The sequence below is a fragment of the Elgaria multicarinata genome, chromosome 5 (assembly GCF_023053635.1).
Source record: "Elgaria multicarinata webbii isolate HBS135686 ecotype San Diego chromosome 5, rElgMul1.1.pri, whole genome shotgun sequence".
In the NCBI taxonomy this organism is placed as follows: Eukaryota; Metazoa; Chordata; class Lepidosauria; order Squamata; family Anguidae; genus Elgaria; species Elgaria multicarinata.
Window position 1 is genome coordinate 138,466,579 of NC_086175.1, and position 24,088 is coordinate 138,490,666.

A 24,088-nucleotide genomic window follows, 5' to 3' on the forward strand; every position below is an offset into this window, starting at 1 on the left:
ATCAGTGTGACAGGCTCCACCCTGCCTTTCTGTTCCAGGTGGAGGTGGGTCATTTTTTTGGCACAACAATGCTTGGGGGAGCCTGCTTAGCAAAAGGGCTGGGTGGGTGGGTGGGTGGGGTATGTATGTTTGTTTGTTTGTTTGTTTATTTATTTATTTATTTATTTATTTCCCTCCTTTGCCTATCCAGGGAGGGGCAGGATAATCAAGTGGTTGGTGTCAGGGAAGATGAATCTGAGATACTAGGGAGCAGTGCAGTAAAAAGATTAAAGTGTTATTATTGCTGGGTAGCTTTCCCCCGTGGTCCACCGTGACAGCTTGGCCGTCATCTGTAAAAAATGTCTCCGCGAGAGATAATCATCGAAAACTCAATAAAGCGTCAAGGGGAGCCTCGTCCGCCATCCATCACGGGGAGCCTGGAAATGTTCAGCTCTCAGACTCCCCTCCCCGCCATCCATATAAATGTCTGTAATATATTTCGCGCGGCAGGCGTGGCGGTGGCGGCGGGGGCGGGCAGGCGGCCCCCCCCCCATTGGGATGTTTTTATGGAAAAAATATATATATTTATACACAAAATATGCAAATCGTTAAAAAAAAAAAACCCCTGCAAAACAAAGGCAGTTTTTCTCTCTTGTACTTGTGATCTGTTTTTTTTAAAAATGCAACTGAATTTATTCTTTTTAATAAAACATGTCAACCAAAAAAAAATAAAAAAATAAAAATTAATGCAACTTCTGAGTGGCTTTATTTTCCTCCACTCCAGCCGTTCCAATCCTCCCTTCCCCGCCTCAACCCAAAAGTAATGTCTACTGGTTGCAAGGGCGGAGAATGCAAACAAAAAAAATGTTTAACTTCATTGGTTGTCATATTTTTTGACTTAAAGAAAGTCTGGCAAGATGCATTGCGCATTGGTATCCCGTTTTTAAAAAACGTCATTTTGTGCATTTTGTATTTGGGACTACCGTGAGGCCCTGCTGCCCCTGCAGCATGTACATACGTGTGCATGCCGACAGGCCTGGTGGCGCGGGCTCCTTGCCTTTCACCCTGATCCCAACCCTTGACTTTTAACCTTCGTTGGTGTTTCCAAAATACATGGCAACTAAAGTGAGTTTCCCAAAGAACTGACATTGCTGGAGCAAAAGTGTAAAAAAAAAGAGTATCTTAAACCAAAAACAAACCTGAAAGCAAAATAAGTTTAAGGAAACTGGTAACTTCCTGACTGTTAGAGCAGTACGACAATGGAACCGGTTACCTAGGGAGGTGGTGGGCTCTCCCACACTAGAGGCATTTAACCATCTGCCAGGGATGCTTTAGGGTGGATTCCTGCATTGAGCAGAGGGTTGGACTCGATGGCCTTGTAGGCCCCTTCCAACTCTTACTATTCTATGATTCTATGATTCTTTTTCCTAAAGCTTTTAAAACTTGATTTTGTTCTGACTTTATACTGTTAGTTTTACCCTACCCAGTGCCTGTTTACCCTACCCTGTGCCTGTTTGCATTCTCTTCCCCTCCTTATTGTTTCATTACGATTTTATTAGAATGTAAGCCTATGCGGTTTTACTCTGTACAGCACCATGTACATTGATGGTGCTATATAAATAAATAAATAAATAAATAAATAAATAATAATAATAATGGTAAAAGCAATACATCAAATTTTGGTATATTTTGCTAATAATAATTATTTACCTATAAATCTTTAAGAATGTAACAAAAAAGACGGGGGACTAGGCATTCCCCGTCTTTTTTGTTACATTCTTGAAGATTTGTAGTTGAATTATTTATAGGGTAAATAATTATTATTAAAGTATACTCTTGGGCTGAAAAATATATAAATAAATAAATGGAGTGAGAGCACCAACAGGCATTTGGCAATCATTATTTCTTTTTCCTGCTTTTCAGGTCCTATACGAACTCCCTATATTTAGGGCATAAAAAGTTGTTTTAAACATTCGTATAATAATTTTCGAAAATCCACATATCATTTTCTCCCCACCTTTTATGGTTGAAACGCGTTTGGGATTTATGTTTGATGTTTGCTGTATGTGGACCATTCTGCTTAAATTTTAAGTGTACGTATTGGTTTTAAGATTAAAAATATTTTCTACTAACAATATGATTTTATTTTAATAAGCATAGTTATACCAGAATTTGATAAATTGCTGGAGCAAAGCCAAGTACTTTGCAAAACTTCAGCTCCTTGGCTGCTGTGGGGAAACAGGGCTGTATACAATACCTTAATTCCCTTGGAAACCAGTTAAAATACATTTTGGTAAATGCAGAGTGATATACAGACCGAGCCTTCCAGGTATCTTGTATGGTCACAATGTGCAAAATGCATCCAGACGCAGATTGAAAAAGGCCAGCGTGACAGACCCTATGCGGCAGGGTCTCGCTATTTACTGTTTTACTCTGTACAGCACCATGTACATTGATGGTGCTATATAAATAAATAATAATAATAATAAATTAATGGCTCTAGTCTAGAATCATAGAATAGTAAAGTCGGAAGGGGCCTATAAGGCCATCAAGTCCAAGCCTTCCCCAACTTGGCTGCCTGGAGACTGCTCAGAGCTGTAGTCCAGCACATCTGGAGGGCCCCAGGCTGGGGAAGGCCGCTTGGCTTAAACCCTGAAGCAAAACTACACTGGACAGCCAAGAGAGTTGGGGGATGGAATCGTAGGAAAGGAAAAACCTCCAGTGCCTACGGATTGTGCTTTGCAGCTGGTACAAAACAGGGCAGCACATTTACTAACAGGGACTGGCCAACGAGACCACATCACGCCAATCCTTTTCCAGCTTCATTGGCTGCCAGTCCAGGTCTGGGCCCAATTCAAAGTGCTGGTATTGACATTTAAAGCCCTAAATGGCTTGGGGCCAGGCTATCTAAAGGAACACCTCCTCCCATATATATCTGCCTGGACTCTAAGGTCATCCTCAGGGGTCCTTCTCTGCGAGCTCCTGCCAAAGGAAGTGAGGCAGGCGGCTACCAGGAGCAGGGCCTTCTCTGCTGTGGCACCCCGGCTGTGGAATGAGCTCCCTAAAGAGGTTCGCCTGGCACCTACACTATACTCTTTTAGATTCCAGGTAAAGACTTTTTCATTTTCTCAGCATTTTAAGAGTCTATCAACTTAATTTTAACTTTGCTGTTTTAAATTTGTATTTTAAATCTGTATAAATTTATGCATTGCTGCTCGATTTTATCAGGATTGTTTTTACATTAAGAACATCAGAAGAGCCGTGATGCTGTATCAGGCCAAGGGCCCATCTAGTCCAGCACTCTGTTCACACAGTGGCCAACCAGCCATCGGCCAGGGACCAACAAGGCAGGACATGGTGCAACAGCACCCTCCCACCCATGTTCCCCAGCAACTGGTGCACACAGGCTTAATGCCTATTGTATTTTATATTACGCTTTTATACTGTTTGTTTTATATTTTGAATGGTTTCCATGGTTTTAATTTTTGTAAACTGCCCAGAGAGCTTTGGCTAATGGGCGGTATAAAAATGCAATAAATAAATACATCCCCTGGGCTTCCATCTTACCTGCTTCACAGCGGGCAGCTCTGGTGTAGCAGAGACAAAGATCCCAGGGTTGGAGCTCATCAATGTTTGATCACAGGGAGGCATGGCATGATTTGCTGCCCCATTCTGGCTTGCCTGGGTCCCTCTTGAGCTTAGCTGCAACCCTCACAGGAGCTGGGAATAACAGGCATTTTCCAAGCAACAATGGCCCTGTTCAGAAGATACCTTAAACTAGGGCTGTGCTCCACTCCTTTCCAGATCCCTGGATCCGGAATGGATCGGGCAGATCCAGACCCCCTAAATTCGGATCCGAATAGGTTCGGGGGAGATCCGGATCGATTCGGATCAATCCAAACCAATCCAGAGCTCCAGACACCATTTTGGGTAAAACCATGTGTGTGTTTTCCATTAACTTGCATTGGAAAAGAAAAAATGCCTAATTTTTTTTTTACTTTTCAAGATACACACATGTAACTGGGCACCATGATTGCTTCTAAATAGATCCTTAGTCATGCCAATTTTGAAGCAAATCGGATCATCCCCTGATTTTTAGGTAATTTTTAAAGTTCCCCCCATTTACAAAATTGCATTTATCTCCATCATTTTTCAAGATACACACATGTAACTGGGCACCATGATAGCTTCTACATAGGACCTTATGCATGCCAACTTTGAAGCAAATTGGATCATCCTCTGAATTTTAGGGAATTTTTAAAGATTTAACCCTCAACCATTCCCCCAATTTTAGGGAATTTTTTAAAGATTTCAGCATTCCCCCTCATTTACAAAACTGCATTCATCTCCGTCATTTTTACAGTTAAAGACATGTAGCTGGGCACCCTGATAGCATCCACATAGGACCTTATGCATGCCGACTTTGAAGCAAATTGGATTATGCCCTAATTTTTAGCGATTTTTTAAAGTTAAACCTCAACCACAATATCCCCCAGAAATAAAATGTGTATTGGAAGGAGCTAATTGAAAGTGCATCTCAGGACAACATTAGCACTTCAAAGGGAACAAAGTGTTCCCTTTGAAAAAAAAGTCAGCACGTATAAGGTCCTATGTGGAAGCTATCATGGTGCCCAGTTACATGTGCGTAACTTGAAAAATAACGGAGATGAATGCATTTCTGTAAATGGGGGGGAGGGACTTTAAAAATTCCCCCAAAATCAGGGGATGATCCCATTTCCTTCAAAGTGGCCATGACAAAGGGTATATTTAGAAGCTATCATGGTGCCTATTTGCATGTTTCTATCTTGAAAACTAAAAAAGTTATAGCCATTTTTCTTTTCAAATGCAAGTCTACGGGGAAAAATCCGGACCTCAGGTCCGAACTGATCCGGAAGGTCTGGATCGCGATCCAGAGCAGATCATGGGGTCCCTGCACAGCCCTACCTTAAACCACAGTGGTTTAAGACACTTTAAACCACAGTGTTAACGAATAAACAAACAAAAAGCCTTAACCTCCATGGTTTAAGGTGCCTTCTGAACAGGGCCCATATATTGTGGTGAGTTAGCCCTGCTATCATTCAAAATCATTCCGAGGGCTCCTGGTTTTGAATGGGCCCATTTGCTTTACCAAAGACCTGTTCCTGGAGGAGATGAAAACTGTTACAACTGAGTTGTCGATAGGAGGATTAGAAAATTCAGCCACCTGCATTTTTCGGGCTTTCCTTGGGGGCGTGGCAAGGGCACATCTGCATGGTGAGCGCCTGCGCTTTCACCATTTACGACTGGATGTCAGGGCAGCACGCCGACCTCAGGTCCAAGAGCCAAGCAGGACACAAGAGTGCCCTTCCAGCATCCTGCCTTTCTCAGCCGGAAAGCGTCACTCTGGACCGGCACTCTGGATTGGCTCTCTGCGCGTCTTCTGGCAGCCTGGACAAAGCTGGCCAGACTCCCAGGGCGAAGAGCACACTGGGCAGCCGGCCTGACTGCGAGCAGATGTGCTTCGAAGGAAGCCAGCTGTGAAGAATCATAGAATCGTAGAATAGCAGAGTTGGAAAGAGGAGGGCTTTCTCCGCTGTGGCACCCCGGTTGTGGAACGAGCTCCCCAGAGAGGTCCGCCTGGCGCCTACACTGTACTCCTTTCGTCGCCAGCTGAAGACCTTTTTATTCTCTCAGGATTTTAACACTTAATTTTAACTTAAATTTAAATTTTACTCTTCTAACTCTGTATTTTAATCTTATATCAATTTTGCTGTGTGGTTTTATCCTGGTTGTGCTTTTTATACTGTATTTTGTATTTGTGCTTTTAACGTGTTGGTTGTTTTATTACGGTTTTAATTTTTGTGAACCACCCAGAGAGCTTCAGCTATTGGGCGGTATAAAAATGTAATAAATAAATAAATAAATTGGAAGGGGGCTCTAAGCCCATCGAGTCCAACTCCCTGCTCAATGCAGGAATCCACCTTAAAAGCATCCCTGACAGGTGGTTGTCCAGCTGCCTCTTGAAGGCCTCTAGTGTGGGAGAGCCCACAACCTCCCTAGGTAACTGATTCCATTGTCGTACTGCTCTGACAGTCAGGAAGTTTTTCCTGATGTCCAGCCGGAATCTGGCTCTTCCTGTCACTTGAGCCCGTGATTCCATGTCCTGCACTCTGGGAGGATCGAGAAGAGTTTGAGAGGTCTCTCTTTCGCCCAATTAGGTTAAACACAACTGCTGCAACACGGTTTAAAAAACAACAATCTCTACCTGAAAAATGGTACGGGGCTCCACTTTTAAATGATGGATCCCAAGCGCAGCTTTGAGCCTGCAAAATTGGGGGGGGGGGGGAAGAAAGCATCCCATTAAGGGAGCTGCACAGGCCTCAGACAAGGGTGAGGTTTACAAGGCATAATTTTAACGGCAGCCTAGTGATGACGACACAGTACATTTTTAGTATCGAGTGGGGGTGTTAGAGGAGGTGAGGGGAGAACAAAAAGTGAACGCTGTTCCAGGAAGCCACAGCAGGAGAAAAATGACAGCAACAGTGCTTCATTACCTTCTAGGGAATGCAGCCCCTTCTCTTTGGCCGTTTCGTAGACGCTGCTGAACTCATCGCCCAGGTTTGGGTCGGCTCCAGCCGTCAGCAAGAGCTTTACCACACTGTTGGGAAAGAACAATGGGAAGGAACAGTGGTGTCAGTGACAGGAAGTCCTTAAGGAGAGTTTTAGACAAGGGGGAAGTATGTTAGAACTTCAGCTATTGGGCGGTAATAATAATAATATATTTATTTCTTACCCGCCTTTCCCTTTGGATCGAGGCGGGGAACAACATTAGAACAGGAATCAATACATCTTAAAAATTCTTGATTTTACATTGATCTGGGTAGGCCTGCCGGAAAAGGCTAGTCTTTAAGGCTGCCTTAAAATCACAAAGGGATTTAATATTACGAATCTCCTCCGGAAAGGCCGTTCCACAATCTGGGGGCGACAGAAGAAAAGGTCCTCTGGGAAACTGATGTCAGCCTAGTTTTAGCTGACTGAGCTAAGTTCACCCCAGAGGACCTGAGTGTGCGGGGCGGACTGTATGGGAGAAAGTGATCCCGCAGGTAACCTGGACCCAAACCATTTAGGGCTTTAAAGGTAATGACCAACACTTTGTACTTTGCCCGGAAACTAATTGGCAGCCAGTGAGTGATTTTAATGTTGGGGTAATGTAGTCACCCCTAGATGTACCGGTGACCCACCTGGCTGCCATATTTTGAACTAGTTGAAATTTCCGGACTAGGCACAAAGGTAGCCATGTAGAGCACATTGCAGAAGTCAAGCCTTGAGGTTACCAGCGCGTGCACAACCGTCTTTAGGTCTTCTGACTCTTAAGAAGGGGCGCAGCTGGCGTATCAGCCAAAGCTGATAGTAGGCACTCCTGGCCGTCGCATTTATCTGGGCTGTCCTTTGGAGCGACGGTATAGAAATGCAATAAATAAATAAATAGAAATCAAGGAGGGGGGGCGGCAGCTTTCTTTATGTTTGGACATGGAAAAGCGGAGGCAGAAAACAGAAACGCCTGAATATAACTCACAGGTCCAAGAAATTTCCACCAGCACCCACCCTTTTAGCCAACAGCCCTACGATATTAGCGAAACGATGGTGGAATACTCTTCAGTGAGTGAGGTCTTGCAAGAGGAAAAACTACGCGAAGGATAGCAGGGGGTTGGACTCGATGGCCTTGTAGGCCCCTTCCAACTCTGCTATTCTATGATTCTATGATCCTTGGGGCGAGGACTGGGGAGGGGAGGTTAACTTTCACATTACCAAAGCTGGAAGTGAAGGAGCTGGGAACCCTGGAGGACAGAACATACGGGAGGTCCCCTAAAGATGGCATAACAATGCATTGCCCACCTGCCCCCTTGTCTGAACCTGGCACCCAACGGACCTGGGATTAATCCTTGCCACCATCAACCAACAGCCTTGCAGACCAGGAGGGACTCACCTGTGGCCAGATGCTCCTGCTTCCCCTCCAAATATGATAAGCGAACCAAACCTTGCCAAGAGCTGCCAACATCAACAATGGGTTGTATCCAATGTTAGTCTAACTTGTCCCATTCATTTCAATGGGTCTAAGGTTTCGGCGGTGGCCAGGCGTGCATTTGCACAGTTAAAGCTAGTGCGCCAACTGCGCCTGTTCCTTGAGATGTCAGACTTGGCCACGGTGGCACATGCCTTAGTTACATCCCGACTGGATTACTGTAATGCGCTTTACATGGGGCTGCCTTTGAAGACTGTTCGGAAACTTCAGCTGGTTCAAGAGCTGCAGCCAGATTGCTGACTGGGGCTGGTTACAGGGAGCAGAAAACTCCCCTGTTAAAACAGCTTCACTGGCTTCCAGTCTGTTTCCGGGCACAATTCAAAGTGTTGGCTATCACCTATAACAGGCTTCTCCAACCTGGTGTACTCCAGATGTTTTGAACTACAGGTCCCAGAATTCCTAACCATTGGCTATGTTGGCCGCGGCTGATGGGAGTTAAAGTCTAAAACATCTGGAGGTCACCAGGTTTGGGAAGGCTGACCTATAAAACCCTCTACGGCTCGGGTCCAGGTTATCTGAAAGACCGTATTCTCCCATGTGAGCCTGCCCGTGCTCTGAGATCTTCTAGGAAGGCCTTTCTCTCAGTCCCACCAACATCCCAGGCGTGGATGGGAGACGGACTTCTCGGTGGCTGCTCCAAGGCTCTGGAACTCCCTTCCCAGGGAAGCTAGGCTGGCTCCCTCTGTGCTACAGTTTCGGAGGCAGGCAAAAACTTTTTTGTTTCAGCAGGTTTTGGGGACTATACTGGACCTGTGTTAATGTGTTGGATCCCCCCCTTCCTTTTAACCTGTTGCAGTTTTTAAAAAGTTTTTTACATGTTTTTAATTTTACTGTAGATTTAATTCTATTTTAACTGTTGTAATTTATATTTATATGTTTTAATTGTACATGTTTTAATCTTGTAAACTGCCTTGAGTCCCAGCACTGGGGAAAAGGCGAGATAGAAATAAATATAAATATCATCATCATCATCATCATCAAAGTAGGGCTAACATTGGATCCAACCCATAAGTTCTAAAGCAGGTGCTTCCAACTATTTTGATGACTGCCAATTGCACTGGACTGATGTGTGTGTTACCTGTGGGAACCAATGGGAATCTGTCCCCAATAAAGCTCCCCTCAGATAAAAGTCTGGGCAGATTCATTTTATGGAAACAGATGGAATTTGCTACCACCAAACGTGGCAGCGGCCTAGCAGCTGAGAGGGCTTCCAAAAGAAAAGGAAGCGGCACGTTCCTGGATGAGGGTGATATAGATGGCTATTTGCCACGGCTGCTAAATGGAAGCCGTCTGAGAGGTCCTCCTCTCCAGCCTGGGGGACAACAGGGAAAGGAGGTCACCCTCACTGCCTGCTTAGAAGCATCCTGGGGGGAACCTTCCTAGTTGATGCTGCAGAGCAAGTACCATTGGGGCAGGGCCTTTTTTGTGGTGGCAAAATCCTCGTCTTTCACAGAAGTCCATCAGAGGATGAAGACCATCTTTTCAGAAAGTGGGGGCAGGGAGAGAGAGAGAAAAGGATTCCTATTTCAACATAAAGATTTTAGGGGGAGTTGCTTTTAATCATAGAATCATAGAATAGCAGAGTTGGAAGGGGCCTACAAGGCCATTGAGTCCAACCCCCTGCTCAATGCAGGAATCCACCCTAAAGCATCCCTGACAGAGTGCTGTCCAGCTGCCTCTTAGAATCATAGAATAGTAGAGTTGGAAGGGGCCTACAAGGCCATTGAGTCCAACCCCCTGCTCAATGCAGAAATCCACCCTAAAGCATCCCTGACAGAGGGCTATCCAGCTGCCTCTTAGAATCATAGAATAGTAGAGTTGGAAGGGGCCTACAAGGCCATCGAGTCCAACCCCCTGCTCAATGCAGGAATCCACCCTAAAGCATCCCTGACAGAGGGCTATCCAGCTGCCTCTTAGAATCATAGAATAGTAGAGTTGGAAGGGGCCTACAAGGCCATTGAGTCCAACCCCCTGCTCAATGCAGAAATCCACCCTAAAGCATCCCTGACAGATGGTTGTCCAGCTGCCTCTTGAAGGCCTCTCGTGTGGGAGAGCCCATAACCTCCCTTGGTAACTGGTTCCATTGACTGATAATACTTTTATTATACTGGTTTTATATTTTTACACATTTATTTTACTGGTTTAAATTGCCTCAACATTTTAAAGGAATGGTTTCTGATAAATATAGTCAATAAATGATTTTTAAAAACGTAAGAACATCAGAAGTGCCCTGAGGCTGGATCAGACCGAGGGTCCATCCAGTCCAGCACTCTGTTCCCACAGTGGCCAACCAGCCATTGGCCAGGGATGAACAAGCAGGACACCGTGCAACAGCACCCTCCCGCCCATGTTCCCCAACAACTGGTGCACACAAGCTTATTGCCTCAAATACTGGAGATAGCACACCAAAAATGGTATCTTAGTCTGCTCTAGTAAGCCCATTCATACGATTTGCCTGAACCCAGGTCAATCTGATGAGAGACTCTGTGGTAATTTATGCCTCCCCCTGTAGCACGCTACTTGGCTCGCTTGAGTCACGGGCAGCTCTTCGTTCCGCAAGTCCCTGGGCACAGCCATTTCTCTGCTTGTGGAGTGCCAAGATCTAGACTCGGCACCCTACCATTCAACTCAAGCCCAGTTCCTTACAGACTGCGGTAAAGAGGCCGCCGGAGGAAGGGGTTGATCAACAGTCAAAGGGACTATAAATGACCCTTCATCCACGCCCTCCATATGCAATTGCCTTTCAGTCTAACGTCCCCGCAAAATGGCAGGCCGTCCCCTCCAGGCAGCTCACGTTACCATCCTTCCCTTTTACGGAGCCGGTTTGACATTTGAGCGATCACAGATATTGATTGCCCCTGTCCAATTTGCAGGTAACAAAACATACTCCAACTTTCAAGCAAATTAGCCTTTGCAAAGGTGAATGAGGAGCAAAACAGCCATTAAAAAGTCATTTTTATTTATTTATTGTATTTATATTCTGCCACAGGGCCCAATGGGTACCCAGGGTGTAACAATAACAAAGCAATTAAAACAATGTTAACATACAACCGGAAAGCTTAAAGAGAGAGAGAGAGAGAAATTGGTTTAGTTATTTTAAACAAAGGACCAAAGAACTCCCCCATGAATCCTGCTTCCAAATTACTGGTGGCAAGGGTTAAGAAGCAGTGTAAGTGGTGTCAGTTTCGCCATCTGTAAAATGGGCATATACTGAGGAGAACTAAAAGGCTCAACTACAGAAATGAGAGGAACACGCCCTAGTTTTGGCCACAGATATCACAGCTCCCTTTGGTGTGCACACATACATGGCGTTAGGGAAAGATTATGTCCCCTTCTCTCACGTTCTTGTGTCATGCATGACGTGCCCCCCGAGTCGTGGTTTCCTGTCTGGAACTGGGGCCTGGGGCGGCGGTGTGTGCCTGCGCATGTGTGCTCGCATGGACGGACTGCCCAGGCCTCCCTCTAAATAGGTTATTAAGCAGGCAGCCTTGCAAGCTGTAATAAGTTGAGATCGAGCTGGTGCGCAATTGGCTGGCCCAAGCAGGGCTTTAATTTGCTGATCAGGTCTTAATTGTATTAGCAGCAAGACTCCTCATCTGCACACACATAAATCTGCACTGACCCCAGAGGGCACCCTTTAACTAAAGTTCACCAGGCAGTTAAATCAATGGCGTTAAGTGCTTTCTGCTGTTAGTGGCCAGGTGGGTGACGGGCGGGGGAGGGTGGGGTGGGTGCTCACATGGGAGCTTGGGGGGGGTGCTAGCTGGACTTGACTGGGCACATGGTGGGGGGGGAAACAGCTCCACAGCCTTGATGACACACCGGCAGCTGGAGGTGGTGAACACAGGTGGCTACGGAGCAGGGTAGACCCCAACTGAAAGGCAGAAGTAAACAAGGGAGATGAAGCGCTTCAGCGGCAGACCTGCCTGAACCCCTGCCCAGCAAAAAGAGCCTCCAAGGGGTTCTATCTTAACTTCAGATGGTGCTCAGAGTAACAGGGGTGTGTGTGTGTGAAGAGGAAAGTGGAGTGTGTGAGAAGAGGAAAGTCACACTTGGCCCACTAAAGCCCAGTGGCCACACAATGTCCCCTTTTCCAGCTTGAGCTCTGAAGCGTCCGCCTGGTGCAGAGTCATAGAATCATAGAATAGCAGAGTTGGAAGGGGCCTACAAGGCCATCGAGTCCAACCCCTTGCTCAATGTAGGGATCCACCGCAAAGCATCCCTGACAGATGGTTGTCCAGCTGCCTCTTGAAGGCCTCTAGTGTGGGAGAGGCCACAACCTCCCTAGGTCACTGGTTCCATTGTTGTACTGCTCTAACAGTCAGGATTTTTTCCCTGATGTCCAGCTGGAATCTGGACATCCTTTAACTTGAGCCCGTTATTCCGTGTCCTGCACTCTGGGAGGATCGAGAAGAGATCCTGGCCCTCCTCTGGGTGACAACCTTTTAAATATTTGAAGAGTGCTATCATGTCTCCCCTCAATCTTCTCTTTTCCAGGCTAAACATGCCCAATTCCTTCAGTCTCTCTTCATAGGGCTTTGTTTCCAGACCCCTGATCATCCTGGTTGCCCCCCTCTGAACACGCCCCAGCTTGTCTGCGTCCTTCTTGAACTGTGGAGCCGAACTGGATGCAATACTCTAGATGAGGCCTAACCAGGGCTGAATAGAGAGGAACCAGGACCTCACGCGATTTGGAAGCTCTACTTCTATTAATGCAGCCCAAAATAGCATTTGCCTTTCTTGCAGCCATATCGCACTGTTGGCTCATATTCAGCTTGCGATCTACAACAATTCCAAGATCCTTCTCATTTGTAGTATTGCTGAGCCAAGTATCCCCCATCTTTGAACTGTGCATTTGCTTTCCATTTCCTAGGTGTAGAACTTGGCATTTATCCCTATTAAATTTCATTCTGTTGTTTTCAGCCCAGCACTCCAGCCTATCAAGATCACTTTGAAGTCTGTTTCTGTCTTCCAGGGTATTAGCTATCCCACCCAATTTGGTGTCATCTGCAAATTTGATCAGCGTTCCCTGCACCTCTTCGTCCAAATCATTAATAAAAACGTGGAAGAGCACTGGGCCCAGGACTGAGCCCTGCGGCACCCCACTCGTTGCCTCTCCCCAGATTGAGAAGGTTCCATTGATAAGTACTCTTTGAGTCCTGATGGCCCAGAGCATTCAATGTCAGGTGTGGTGAAATGCTAAGACTGAATGGCCATCTAACCCCTTTCATTGACTGCAGGATCTGTGCTTCCTAACTGCTGCGCTGGCCCCGCTCTACCTGCAGCCTGTCTCGAGCAGAGCCGGAGGAACGGAGATGCAGTGGGCCGGAGGGGCAGGGAAGAGGATGAGGCTTGATTCTGGGGTAGGATGGAGAGCCAAGAGGCCCAGCCTCGGGAGGGAGATGAACGTGTGTGTGTGGACGCACGAGTTGCCTTTCGAGGAACAGGGATCGTCACAGAAGAAATGTGTTGAGCAAAAAGAGTCCCACATAAGAGGGGGTGGTTTTGTTGTCAGCTGGCATAATTTGGGGGTTAAGAGCACAAGTTGTGAGCTTGACTTCCACAGTTCCGATCTCCGCTCAGTCATAAAGCTGGGTGGCCCTGGGAAGCAGCATTCTCCGTCTCAGCCCCCGTCATCTGTAAGGGGGAGAGGAGGCTGGTTCCCTGGCAGTTTTGCTGAAAACATCCTGAGATATGGGATGTGAAGTGCATCAATGAATGATTAGGAGGAAGAGGAATTTCCAAAAAAGCTTCTTGCTCCCAGCTGACAGCCAGTAACAAAAAACAACTTGCCTCTTACAGCGAAAAACTGCTGTGCAAGAACCCTGCTGCTAACCTGAGAACTTGTACAAAACAGGGCAGCCCGTTTACTAACAGGGACTGGCTGGCGAGACCACATTACGCCAGTCCTTTTCCAGCTTCATTGGCTGCCAGTCCAGGTCCGGGCCCGATTCAAAGTGCTGGTATTGACGTTTAAAGCCCTAAACGGCTTGGGGCCAGGCTATCTGAAGGAACGCCTCCTCCCATATGTACCTGCCCAGACCCTAAGGTCATCCTCAGGGGTCCTTCTCCGTGAGCCCCTGCCAAAGGAAGTGAGGCAGGGGGCTACCAGGAGCAGGGCCTTCTCTGCTGTGGCACCCCGGCTGTGGAATGAGCTCCCTAAGGAGGTTCGCTTGGCACCTACATTATATGCTTTTAGACACCAGGTGAAGACCTTTTTATTTTCCCAGCATTTTAACAGTCTATAAATAAATTTTAACTCGGTGTTTTAAATTTGTAATTTTGCATTGCTGCTGTTTTTATCTGGTTGAGCTTTTATATTGTATTTTATAGTATGGTTTTATACTGTTGTTTTATACTTTGAATGTTTTTAATTTTTGTGAACCGCCCAGAGAGCTCCAGCTATTGGGCGGTATAGAAATGCAATAAATAAATAAATAAATAAATTGTGGGAATCCCATCTTAGTGGAATCTTCCCAGAGCAAACTGAAGGTGCATTTGACAGGAACAACCCAGGGAATCCAGCCAGGCTCTTCATAAAATTAGAGATGGGCAGGTGGGTGAAAGCAAACTCGTCACAATCCCAGCAATATCAACAGCCCAGGAAGAAGGGCTGAGCCTAGAATTTTCCTCTGACTTTCAGAGCGAAACGATTCCATTGACTTCATCAGCTTCCCAGTATATTCTCAGAGCGTGGCCCCATTGAGTGCCATTTATTTAAGGACTCTTCCTGAAGAAGAAGAAGAAGAAGAAGAAGAAGAAGAAGAAGAAGAAGAAGAAGAAGAAGAAGACAAGCTGAAGAAGACAAGCAGAAGAAGAAGAAGAAGACAAGCTGAAGAAGACAAGATGAAGAAGCAGAAGACGACAAGCAGCAGAAGATAAGCTGAAGAAGAAGAAAAGATGAAGAAGACAAGATGAAGAAGACGAAAAAGCAGAAGACGACAAGAAGAAGAAGAAGAAGTAGTAGTAGTAGTAGTAGTAATAGTAGTAAGATGGAAACGTGATTCAAGAGCCACTCCCATAAACATTTTTGTGCCATCACTTAACCAAGAACCACGCTGGTTCGATCAGGCAGGTTTAGCCCAGAGGCTGCATTTCAGCCACTTCTACAGATAAAGGGCCTAAATTGGGTAAAGATGGGATCAAGAACCATCTGGGGCAATTATTGTACCATGAACAGCTTTTCTCCTCGCCTCCTCCGAGTCTTTGCACCTCCAAAAACCTTGTTCCGGTCCACCGGTCACTCGGAATGGTCAACAACCGTCACACTCCACCGCTGGCCATTGTCTGTCAGCAAAGGTCGGGGGGCGCTAAGCCCAGCCCTCCGCAGCGGCGCAAACAAGGGAGCCCGTTGCTGCTCGGACATCAAAGTTAAACAAACAGACCCCAGGCCCCCCGCCTCTCGGCCCATTTTAAGGAGCTCCCCGAGGGGGTCACGACTTTCAGCTTGTCATAGCACACATCAAAGTTTGCACCACACACGAACTCGGCACACGGATTCGTATCGCATCGCCCGAGAGCGGATATGCAGCCTTTGTATGCCAGCTTAATCCTGTGTTTTCCCAAATAATTAAGCCTTTTTTGCTTATGAACTTGTGACTAAGTAAAGCGCCCCTGAGAGGTTGTAACATCAAAGCCCGTTCCCAACTGGCTGTCCCACGTTTCCTAAAATTGGATTCCTCTCTCCTTCTTTTGCCTCATCTTTAAATAAAAACTAATTGAATTTAGTTGTAGACTGAATGCATTGAAGAGTTGCCTTTAAAGGTTACAAGGAGACACAGCGATTGTCCTGGGAACCTCAGGGATGTCAGGGCAGAGCGATCGCAGCACATGCGCTCCAGAGAAGCAGGGCGCAAAACACAAAGGCGGCCCTGCTCCGTGGGACAAACCTCACAGCGACGCCACAGAAGCCAGAAGGCCGGCCAGCGAAGCCCGATCCCCATGGACCCGGTTTCTATCCCATCCTATTCCTTAAGCCCCAGAGCAGGCAACGACCATGTCAGATCCAAAGAGGGGAGACGTGGTGAGCAGCCTCTTGGCTGGGGTGGATAATGGAGGACACGTTGCATCGACTACTGGGTGCCCAGGCTGCCCAGGAGAAGGCCTTGCATGTTTGGGAAGGGCTGGTGCTCATTATTATTATTAGATTTATTTATTTAGCACCATCAGTGTACATGGTGCTGTACAGAGTAAAACAATAAACTAGCAAAACCCTGCCGCCTAGGCTTACATTCTAATAGCATCATAATAAAACAATGAGAAGGGGAAGAGAATGCACCAAACAGGCACAGGGGAGAGTAAAACTAACAGTATAAAAGTCAGATCAAAATCAAGTTTTAAAAGCTTTAGGAAAAAGAAAAGTTTTTAGCTGAGCTTTAAAAGCTGCGGTTGAACTTGTAGTTCTCAAATGTTCTGGAAGAGCGTTCCAGGCGTAAGGGGCAGCAGAAGAGAATGGACGAAGCCGAGCAAGGGACGGAGAGACCCTTGGGCAGGTGAGAAACATGGCATCAGAGGAGCGAAGAGCACGAGCGGGGCAATAGTATGAGATGAGAGAGGAGAGATAGGAAGGAGCTAGACTGTGAAAAGCTTTGTAGGTCAACAGGAGAGGTGAATTGGAAGCCAATGAAGAGATTTCAGAAGTGGAGTAACATGGTCAGAGCGGTGAGCCAAGAAGATGATCTTAGCAACAGAGTGGTGAACAGAAACCAACGAACTGATGTGAGAAGAAGGAAGGCCAGTGAGAAGAAGGTTGCAGTGGTCCAACCGAGAAATAACCAAGGCACGAACAAGAGTCTTGGCAGAAGAGACAGACAAAAATGGTCGAATCGTGGCAATATTATACAGGAAAAAACGACAGGATTTAGCTACTGCCTCAATATGAGGAATAAAGGAGAGCGAGGAGTCAAATATAAAGCCAAGACTACGAGCTTCCTTGACTGGAGTAAGTCAAGAGCACAGGCTCTACATGCAGAAGGTGCCCGGTACGATCCCAACAGGGCCTGGAAAGACCCCCGCCCAGACTCTGGGGAGTCACCCAGCGTCGATGCAGACAACACTGAGCCAGACTGACCAATGGAAAGTAGCTTCCTAGTCTCCCATGCCTCCTGGGACTCCTCTGAAGTTCTAGTCGCTTGGAGTGCTCTTCTCCCCCTTCTCACTAGATGCCCTCCGAGGTGCCCTGCCAACTCTGTGCTTCTCTGGCATCTTCTCAAGAACTGCCTCAGCATCAGTAGTGCGCCCAGTTGAGCGCGTCTGGTCTTACTCAGGGAGCTCTAATTAACTGCCGAGGGGGTGGAAATGGGTCAGTCGGAAGCACCACGCCTGGCCTTTGGCTCGCCACACACCGGCCACGTCAACCGTTATTTATTTATTTATAAATAAAATAAATAAATAAACCCACAACGTTCCCTGCCAGTCCACCGCTGTTCCGAACCCACGGCCCCTGACCTCTGATCTGAGCTGGCACCTCCAGGGTCCGCTCCTCAGGGCATCAGCTCAGAGGGCTTCATCCACCGCTCGGCCTCCCCGAACAGGGCAGGCAGCCTGGGGAGACCTTCCACAAGGTGGCACAAGAGAGGGCCGCACTCGCTGCTCGCCTTGGCAAGGGGCATGCATGGCCCACTCTGTTTATGAGTCTGTGTATGAATGAAAGGGGGGGGGAAGAGTGTGAGTAAATGGTGTGTGTGTGTGTGTGTGTGTGAGAGAGAGAGAGAGAGAGAGAGAAAGAAAGGCTGAATGAACGGGGGAAAGCATATTGGAGCTCCACACACTCTGGGCTTCGCCCCCAATTCAGCTGTCAGCCCAAAAAGGTTTCCCCACTCCGTTTTATCAGTTGTACAGCTTCTTTTGCTTTGCTTCGTTTTAATATTTTAAATTGTAAACTGCCTTGAGAGCACGGGCAAAAAGGTGGCAAAGATAAACGTAAAATCGCACTGACCTGGAGTTTCGGTTTATAGCCGCTACCATCAGAGCTGTCCAGCCAAGTTTGTGCCGGGCGTTCACGCTGGCTCCTTCCTGCAACAACCTGGAGGAAAAGACACACACACACACACAACATGCCCATTAGCCCAATGAATCTAGTGCTGGTTCCCATGTACCCTTAGCCACGGCCCGGCGCTACGTGGATGAGCCTGAGCAAAGCACCGGGCTTGTGCACGCCCTCTCCCCTCACAGCCAGGAGAACTTTGGCAGAGTCTAGTTTGACTTTTAAAGAATCCTGGGGTGGTTTTACGTCTGAACCAGGGATCGTGCTTTAAAAGGTACTCTAGTTAGTTCAATAAGGCTATTTCTGAACCCAGGGGGCAGGACCCAATGGTGGCCTTGCGTGGGCAGTCCAGGTCAGCCGCCCCAAAGAGAGGAAACACTTCTTTCTGGAAGGGGCAGGCCATGTCCCCCCCCAGAAATGTTTCTGCTCATTTTAGCAGTAGCCCCCAGAAGCACTACATCGCAGTGGTAGGGGCTGCGTGTGCCGCCGCTAGCAGACCTAGGCCACCCATGCAAGGGCACCATGGGATACTGCCCGTGGATTGCAATTGGCTTGTTTTGCCACTACTGTTTAACCTTGATTATGTGATGGAGGCCCCCCACGCACACACACTCTCACATTCATACATGCCCACAGACACAGTGAAACCAAAGCTTATCTATGTGTAAGAGAATGTTCACGTATCTGTGCCCCAATTCCTTCCACAGTCGAATTTTTAAGACTATCAGCTTCTTGGGTCAGGAACCCGTCTTTAACTCTGCAAAGCGCCACGGACAATATATATATATTCTCTGGTTTATTTATATAAACCAGAGAATTTATATAAGACAGTGGATAATTTATATAACACAGAAGAGGGCCAGGATCTCTTCTCAATCTTCCCAGAGTGCAGGACACAGAATAACGGGCTCAAGTTAAAGGAAACCAGATTCCAGCTGGACATCAGGAAAAATTTCCTGACTGTTAGAGCAGTACAACAATGGAATCAGTTGTCTGGTAAGGTTGTGGGCTCTCCCACACTAGAGGCCTTCAAGAGGCTGCTGGGGAACCATCGGTCAGGGATGCTTTAGGGTGGATTCCTGCATTGAGCAGGGGGTTGGACTCGATGGCCTTGTAGGCCCCTTCCAACTCTGCTATTCTATGATTCTATGATTCTATAACTCAATCACCTAAATACAGTTTCTGGTTCCCAGAGCCAGGTTTCAACCATATTAAGATCACCGTTAGACAAATATTGCTGGGTTGGGTTGGGAGGAGAGGATGGACTGGACCATTCAGGGTTGTTGCTTGCGGGGCAAGGAGGAGTCTCCTCCACAAGGAAGAGAACTCCAGTTGAGTCCCATTACAGCTTCCGTGGTATCGCCAGATGCTGCCCATTCAGAAAGACGAAGAGCTTTCCACGCAGGCCTTATTTATTCATTTATTTATTTATTGCATTTCTATACCTCCCAATAGCCGGAGCTCTCTGGCGGTTTACAAATTTAAGTCAATTCAAGTATAAAACAACAGTATAATATAAAATACAATATAAAAGCTCAACCAGATAAAAACAGCAGCAATGCATAATTACAAATTTAAAACACCAAGTTAAAATTTATTTATAGACTGTTAAAATGCAGGGAGAATAAAAAGGTCTTCACCTGGCATCTAAAAACATATAATGTAGGTGCCAAGCGAACCTCCTTAGGGAGCTCATTCCACAGCTGGGGTGCCACAGCGGAGAAGGCCCTCCTCCTGGTAGCCACCTGCCTCACTTCCTTTGGCAGGGGCTCGTGGAGAAGGACCATTGAAGGTTATCTTAGGATCTGGGCAGGTACATAAGGGAGGAGGCGTTCCTTCAGATAGCCTGGCCCCAAGCCGTTTAGGGCTTTAAATGTTAATACCAGCACTTTGAATCGGGCCCGGACCTGGACTGGCAGCCAATGAAGTTGTAAAAGGACTGGCGTGATGTGATCTCGCCGGCCAGTCCCTGTTGGTAAATGGGCTGCCCTGTTTTGTACCAGTTGAAGTTTCCGGACCGTTTTCAAAGGCAGCCCCATGTATAACGCATTGCAGTAATCCAAACGAGAGGTTATCAGAGCATGGATCACTGCAGCTAGGCTATCTCCGTCCAGGTAAGGGCGCAGTTCACCCCACTAAAAGGTTTTTCTTGGCCACCAAAAACGTAAGGAATGTGTTCTGACAGGTTAACTCCACTGAAGCTGCATCGGCCCGCTGGAAGGCCAGACTGGATGTCAACTGGGCAGATGGAGCTGTGTTTACAGTAGAAACAAGAGAGCGCCTTGCCGCCAGAGCAGTCCAGTGCTCCATCTGGAAGCTCTGAAAAAGTCCCCCCGCCCGGCTGGCTGTAGCAGGGGCAGGCAACCTGATGCCCTCCAGATGCTTAAGCTAAAGCTCCCACAATCCCTGACCGTTGGCCATGGTGGCCGGGGCTTATGTAAACCACCCAGAGAGCTTTGGCTATGGGGCAGTATACAAATGTAGTAAATAATAATAATAATAATGGGAGCTGTAGTTCAAAGCTTCTGGGGTGCACCAGGTTGCCCACCCCGGTCCATAATCGTCTTGGTGTGCATCGCATTAAGCATGATCAAAGCGATCCTACCCAAGTGTATTCGACCTCCTGAGCTCAATGAGGCTTTACTGCCAAGTGCGTGTGCCTAGGATCGTGCCGTAAAGGTTAATTCAGGCTGCACTGCTCTACCCCTCTGGCCTTACTGGCCACAGCAACGACTGTAGCTCGGGGGCGGAGTGTGTGCTATGCATGCAGAAGGCCCCAGGTTCAATCCCCGGCTGCTCCTGGTGAGCAAAACACCCCTGGCTGCTCCCCTGAAGAGCCACTGCTGTCAAGTGTGATCACAGAATCATAGAATAGCGGAGTTGGAAGGGGCCTACAAGGCCATCAAGTCCAACCCCCTGCTCCATGCAGGAATCCACCCTAAAGCATCCCTGACAGAGGGTTGTCCAGCTGCCTCTTGAAGGCCTCTAGTGTGGGAGAGCCCACAACCTTCCTAGGTAACTGATTCCATTGTCGCACTGCTCTAACAGTCAGGAAGTTTTTCCTGATGTCCAGCTGGAATCTGGCTTCCTTTAACTTGAGCCCGTTATTCCGTGTCCTGCACTCTGGGAGGATCGAGAAGAGATCCTGGCCCTCCTCTGTGTGACAACCTTGTAAGTCTTTGAAGAGTGCCATCAAGTCTCCCCTCAATCTTCTCTTCTCCAGGCTAAACATGCCCAGTTCTTTCAGTCTCTCCTCATAGGGCTTTGTTTCCAGACCCCTGATCATCCTGGTTGCCCTACTCTGAACACGTTCCACTTGTCTGCGTCCTTCTTGAGTTGTGGAGCCCAGAACTGGATGCAATACTCTAGATGAGACCTAACCAGGGCCGAATAGAGAGGAACCAGTACCTCACGCGATTTGGAAGCTATGCTTCTATGAATGCAGCCCAAAATAGCATTGGCCTTTCTTGCAGCCATATCGCACTGTTGGCTCATATTCAGCTTGTGAATATGAGCTGAATTCATGAGCTGAATTCTGGGCTGGATGGACCAAGAGCTTCCCATCGCTACCATGCCATTGGCGGCCATACTTCCCATAGATAGTCAGCCTTCCCCTACCTGGGGACCTCCAGATGTGTTGCGACTGCAGCTCCTATACTTTTCAGCCAAGACGGCCATGGCGGCTGGGAGTGATGGGGGTTGCAGTCCAACACATCTGGAGGACATCAGGTAGGAAAAGGCTGTTTCACATCATATTGATTCTATGGACATCATGACATTCTATGGACATCAGGACATCATGACATAGAGGCCTTCAAGAGGCAGCTGGACAGCCATCTGTCAGGGACGCTTTAGGGTGGATTCCTGCATTGAGCAAGGAGTTGGACTCAATGGACTTGTAGGCGCTTTCCAACTCTGCTATTCTATGATTCTATGAGACTCAAGGAGAGTCACATACCTAGGTTTCTGACTTCGAAGGTGAACAGGACGTTTCGAACAACACACGGACCAAGCTTCTGATTTCTATCTGCTGTGGGAGTCCTTTTAATGCTTTCAACATGCCCACACGCCTGAAAAGCCCAACCACAGAACGATCGAGCAGGCAAGCCCTCATCTTTTTATTTATTTATTTATATATTACATTGTTATACCGCCCAATAGCCGAAGCTCTCTGAGCGGTTCACAAAAATTAAACTCATGAAGGGCATAAAAACAACCAACAATGTAAAAACACAAATGCAAAATACAATATTTTGTAGGCCGTCCAACCCAAACTAAAGCTTGAAGCCAGAAATCCGAGTGTCTCTATCTTTTACAAGTGGACGCAGCTTCCCTTCCGCAAGCAGAGACCCGCTACTGGGTGTCCTGCCCCCAGCCGAGTTCAAGCACAATTCAAGCCACAGATTTCCCAATGTGCCAGCACTCTGCTCCATGCATAGTCTGGCCTCTGTTACGAGGCAAAACTTTATGTCCTGGGTTTTTACCTCTGGGTATAAATCCTTTTCAAACAAAGAAGACGCCCTGAGCTACACGCATGCCGCACTTCAGCTTTCTTGGTGGTGTGGAAGAACCTTAACTATTTGGGGGACACCGGTCCTATCCCTCTTTTGAGAGAAAGATGTATAAAGTACATCTTTTTTGAAGGCATGTCTGGTGATCAGTGCACCTTAGGCTCTAGAGCAGCCTTCCTCAACCTGGGGCGCTCCAGATGTGTTGGACTACAACTCCCAGAACGCCCCAGCCAGCTCTGCTGGCTGGGGCATTCTGGGAGATGCAGTCCAACACATCTGGAGCGCCCCAGGTTGAGGAAGGCTGCTCTAGAAGTACCAAAGGCCAGCTTTCTGCCTGAGTCAATGCTTTTTAAACACTTAGGAAGGAAAGGAACCTCTCGTGCAAGCACTGAGTCATTACTGACTCTTGGAGGGACACCAGCTTTCGCTGACATTTTCTTGGCAGGCCTTGTAGCGGGGTGGTTTGCCGTTGCCTTCCCCGGCCGGTATTACCTTTCCCCCAGCTAACTGGGTACTCATTTTACCGACCTCGGGAGGATGGAAGGCTGAGTCGACCCGAGCCGGCTGCCTGAAACCAGCTTCCACTGGGATCGAACTCAGGCCGTGGGGAGAGTTTCAGCTGCAGAAACTGCTGCTTTACTGCTCTGCGCCACACGAGGCTCTTTTTAAACACTTAAGATGTCTTAATCTTTGTGTATATGATTTTTATGCACACACACACAAACACACCTACCACCCACCCACCCACATACACAGGGCAGGACCACAGGGATAACATTTTCAGTAGGCATTTCACTCATACACCGATACGGCAGTGATCCTTGCACATCTATAAAACTTTAATAACAGTTAATGCAAGAAGAAGCATTTGCGTTTAATCTTACTTTACATGTTTACAACACTTTCAAGGCTTACGCACAGATTCAGAGGCAAAAGCCCTCCGCATTTTTGTTTTAAAAAACGGTTATTTTATTAGCTAGAAACAAAACAGATATGAGCAAAATGAAATCTAATAATTACATCACAGAGGCATAAATCACATATGGATAAAACTGTGCGAAAACAAACAACTTTCTTATTCTTATAAACAGGATGTTTCAATATATCAATGAGAGGGTATATCCCTTGAAGTAGTTTGATAGTATCTGCTATTTCAAATTATTCATGAAGCTCTCCCTTCAGTCATTCTTTATCAAATCCCCCACCTTTTTTTTTAGCTTGCACCATCCAGCTATGTGAAATCCCATTTGGGGGTTGCGTGTGGCGGCAGGGGTTACTGCTATTGAGTATAGCCCCCTCCTGCTACACGCAGATACAGGCAATCCACAGCCACAGCTCATTCCTTACCTTTTCAGTGATCCCAGCTCCAAGAATCATAGAATCATAGAATAGCAGAGGTGGAAGGGGCCTACAAGGCCATCGAGTCCAACCCCTTGCTCAATGCAGGAATCCACCCTAAAGCATCCCTGACAGGTGGTTGTCCAGCTGCCTCTTGAATGACTGTAGTGTGGGAGAGCCCACCACCTCCCTAGGGAACTGGTTCCATTGTCG

General features: G+C 47.2%; 1 protein-coding gene across 1 annotated transcript in view; it reads right to left on the reverse strand.

Moving 5' to 3' along the window:
• CLPB (ClpB family mitochondrial disaggregase) overlaps positions 1–24,088 on the reverse strand; it is a 115,078-nt gene that overhangs the window by 79,295 nt on the left and 11,695 nt on the right. The window contains exons 3-4 of the mRNA XM_063127364.1: positions 17,979–18,065; positions 6,513–6,616 (exon numbers count right to left, since the gene is read on the reverse strand). Of these exons, the coding sequence (XP_062983434.1) occupies positions 6,513–6,616; positions 17,979–18,065 (191 nt within the window). The remainder of the gene's footprint in view (positions 1–6,512; positions 6,617–17,978; positions 18,066–24,088) is intronic.